The 3,671-nt window shown below is 46.7% G+C and overlaps 1 protein-coding gene across 1 annotated transcript; it reads left to right on the forward strand.

The window, feature by feature from the left end:
* Positions 1–18: 18 nt before the first annotated feature.
* On the forward strand, positions 19–3,127 carry SLC46A1 (solute carrier family 46 member 1; the record flags this gene model as incomplete). Its single annotated transcript, XM_010162179.2, has 4 exons — positions 19–862; positions 1,257–1,340; positions 2,368–2,524; positions 3,052–3,127. Coding segments are annotated over 4 exons (1,161 nt in total), but the record flags the coding sequence as incomplete, so codon positions are not given.
* Positions 3,128–3,671: the final 544 nt, after the last annotated feature.

The raw sequence follows: 3,671 nt of genomic DNA on the forward strand, positions 1-3,671 counted from the left end.
ATGTGCTTGTTTCTCTTGCAGGAGGTAGAAGCGTTGGTCTCCCACTGGAACCTCTATATCAACCTGGGAGGTTTCTTCGTTGGTCTCTTCTCTGTGACTCTCTTTGGACCATGGAGCGACAGCGTAGGTCGCCGTCCGACGCTCATCCTGCCAGCAGTGGGTATGGCTCTGCAAGCAGCCATCTATCTTCTCGTCATGTACCTGCAGCTGCACGTCGCCTATTTTCTCCTCGGACGTGTTCTGAGCGGCCTCATGGGAGACTACAACCTGATCCTGGCCAGCTGCTTCGCCTACGTGGCCGACACCAGCGACAAACACACACGTACATTTCGTGTCGCCATCCTCGAGGCGTGCCTTGGCGTCGCGGGCATGCTGGCCAGCATCGAGCGCAAGGCACAGGGCTACATCAACCCCTTTTGGCTCGTGCTTGCTGCCAGTCTCGCTGCTGCTCTTTATGCTGCTTTCTGTCTTCAGGAATCGGTGAAGCAGCCGAAGCCAGCCAAGCTGTTCACACTCAGTCATTATAAAGCTGTCTACAGGCTGTACACGGCCCCAGAACACCTGAGCTCTAGGCGGAAGCTCGCTCTTTACTCCCTGGCTTTCTTTCTCCTTGTCACTGTACATTTTGGAACCAAGGACCTCTTTGTGTTGTACGAGCTTGGGTCCCCTCTCTGCTGGGCCGCTGTCCTCATTGGGTACGGCTCAGCCGCCAGTTACCTGACTTACCTGAGCAGCCTGGGAGGGCTGCGGCTGCTGCAGCTCTGCCTTGAAGACACCTGGGTGGCAGAGATAGGATTAATCTCAAATATTTCTGGACTGGTTGTGATTTCTCTTGCTACTACAACACCACTGATGTTTACAGGTGATGCTCAATTCTTAAATCCTCATGTCTCAGGCTCTTAGCTTAGAGATGCTAATACATGCAGGAGGGCAGTGTGCTTCTGGGAGTTCAAGCACGTGGGGGAAGTTCTGCCTCCGCTTCAGCCTGTGTACCAATGAAACAGTGGCTTGCTAACAGCAGAGCTGACCAAACACTGAAGTTCAATCTGCAGCCATATAGTTCGTAGAATATGAGGTTTCCCAGAAGCTGTATTACACTGCAGACACAGACTAAAGTGCATTATGAGATGCAGGAGGGTAAATTTGGTCTAAATATAGCAGGGAGAAACTGCCTGGAGCTACAGATATCTGGGATTGACTTTGGAGACTTTATTTTTCAGCTGAGCTTTCCCTAATGTGCTCTATTTCACTCACAGGTTATGGGATCCTGTTCCTTTCCATGGCAGCCACTCCAGTCATCAGAGCCAAGCTCTCCAAGCTGGTCAGTGAGACGGAACAGGGTAAGGAGTTAGCCCGTGTGCTTCAACCAGGTCCTGAAACACACTTTCTTCTTAGAACATCGACACCAAACTGCTTTGGGAGGTTAGGACTTCCCTGGCTCCTTTGGACTCCTGTGCCCCTGCATGCACCCTTGGGCCCAGGGTCACATTTTATTTTTTCAGAAGAATTGTCATTCATCCATTTAGACTTGCTACAATTTCAAGATAATTATTGCATTCAAGCTCAGGAGTAGTTCATTCATCCATCTGTTCATTTCCCAAACACCTACAAGGAGCAAGAGTTAAAATGGATTATATAATAAGCAGAAAATAGTGATTTCCCTGACCATGAGTCTTTTCTGTAGATCAATAACAGTGGGAAGAAACCCAGTGTTGTTGGAGGGTTATATCATTGACCATGGTGAAAGATCATGGATAACCCGTAGGAGGAGCATATTTGCCTTTCTTCCAGTAATTTCTTTGGAGAGGTTGCACTTGCTGGTAAGCTCTGTGTAGGAATGCCTCTCTCTGTGTGCAGACGGAGGGGAGGAGGGAATTGAGGTGGGAAAGATCAAAAGGTGACTTTGCACAATTTGTGTTTCCTATATTAGAATGAAGGTAGCGCACACTTGGTACCAGATTTATGATACTAAATCTATAAAGTGCAGTCTTCTGCTGTACTTAATGTTTAACAAGCGATAAGATATGCTCGGCAGTAAACAGATCTATATAGCCCTGTCTAAAGCATTTACAATCCAGCTGATATATAATATCCCTGGTCAGCTCAGGTGATAGGAAATACGGAGGTTGGTGAGCTGGTCCTGGCTACAGAGGAGCTGAGTTTGACAGGTTTGGCCTGCCAGGCCAGCACAGTGTGCCTGATCTCTGTGCCCAGCTCTTGCTTACCACACTTGATAATCAAACACCAGTTTTCTGATGGGAAGTGCAAACCCTTAGAAAGTCTCACAGAGTCCCACTGAAGGTGATGTGTTAAAGATGTTTGCAGGCAAAGCTGTCTCACCATTAACCTCTTCTATATCATTTCCAGGTGCTCTCTTTGCTTCTGTTGCCTGTGTGGAAGGGTTGTGTTCACTTGTGGCTACAGGAGTGTTCAACTCTCTCTACCCTGCCAGCTTGCACTTCATGAGGGGATTCCCATTTCTCTTCGGAGCTATAATTCTTCTTATTCCAGCAGCTATTATTGGGTAATTTACTTCAAATTTCTAAACTTTGCCATAGGACCTGTGATGTGTATTATGAAAAATACTATTTATTCTACTTAGGATAGAGGCTCACAGTTTTTAAGGCATATTTTCAAGGTATTTAGAGCCCCAGAGGTGCAGGTCCATTTCTTCCAGCACCTGAATCCTAGTGATAAACCTACAGCCTGAGTAATGTAGCTGCCAGCATTCTAAGTGCTTCAAAGTGTCATTCCACCCTCAGAGTGGAATCCAAAATCTGGAGTTGAATTTGGAAGTCCTCCTTTATGGAAGAGATGAAACTCACTTAGTCTCTCTTCCTGTTGTTTCTCTACTAATTAAAGCAAAAGTTGTGTCGTGATAGAAAATGAATCCCCTGGTTATGGGAGAGAGAATGTGTTGTGATTTGTGGTAGAAGTGAAACAGCACCTGCCAGGGTCATTTTGTTCTGTTCCTTTGAAACTTTAAAGCTCACTTCATTCAGCGGTGTCCCAGTGTGCCTTTGTAGGCTCTAACTGTTCCTTCTTTCTTAGGTGGATAGAAATCTGGGACTCCAACCGTGACTACAATCACTACTCAGATGCATCCCTGTCCCCTGCAGATGGCTGAGCAGCAACTTAGCAACAAGGAATTGGCCAGCTTGACAGTGTCCATCTGAAGATTGCTCTTTATTCTTCCCTTGAAGGACAGATTAGTGTGGGAGGGACATCCTGCTTGTCCTTACTAATTTTTTAAATGCCAAAGAGTTGGAAATCATGGCTCTGACTACCAGTAAGAACTTTATTTGCAGACATGAAGCGGTTGTGTTGGCTCAACTGTCAGAGGAAACCCAAGAGACCCAAAAGCCAATCAAGAATAAAAGCTGTTGTTGGCCATTTGCAAGTTAGTGGTTTGGGGTTTGGTGGGAAGGGAAGGTTCTGTGGCATGCTTTTAGTGGTGAGAGGACTGAATTCTGATTTAATTGCCAAACATGTTCCCCTCTGAGCACTACGATGTGCAGCAGATGAGCTGTTGGAATGGGTGAGGCTCTGATCAAAGCCTGCAGAGTGAGACTGAAGCAGAGATACCCAACAACACGCTGCTGAGGAGAAAGACCTGCACTCTGAATCAGTGTGTTGTCAATAAGTCATACAAATGTCTCAGGCCAGGCTGG

The sequence above is a fragment of the Antrostomus carolinensis genome, unplaced genomic scaffold (assembly GCF_000700745.2).
Source record: "Antrostomus carolinensis isolate BGI_N321 unplaced genomic scaffold, ASM70074v2 scaffold10732, whole genome shotgun sequence".
In the NCBI taxonomy this organism is placed as follows: domain Eukaryota; kingdom Metazoa; phylum Chordata; class Aves; order Caprimulgiformes; family Caprimulgidae; genus Antrostomus; species Antrostomus carolinensis.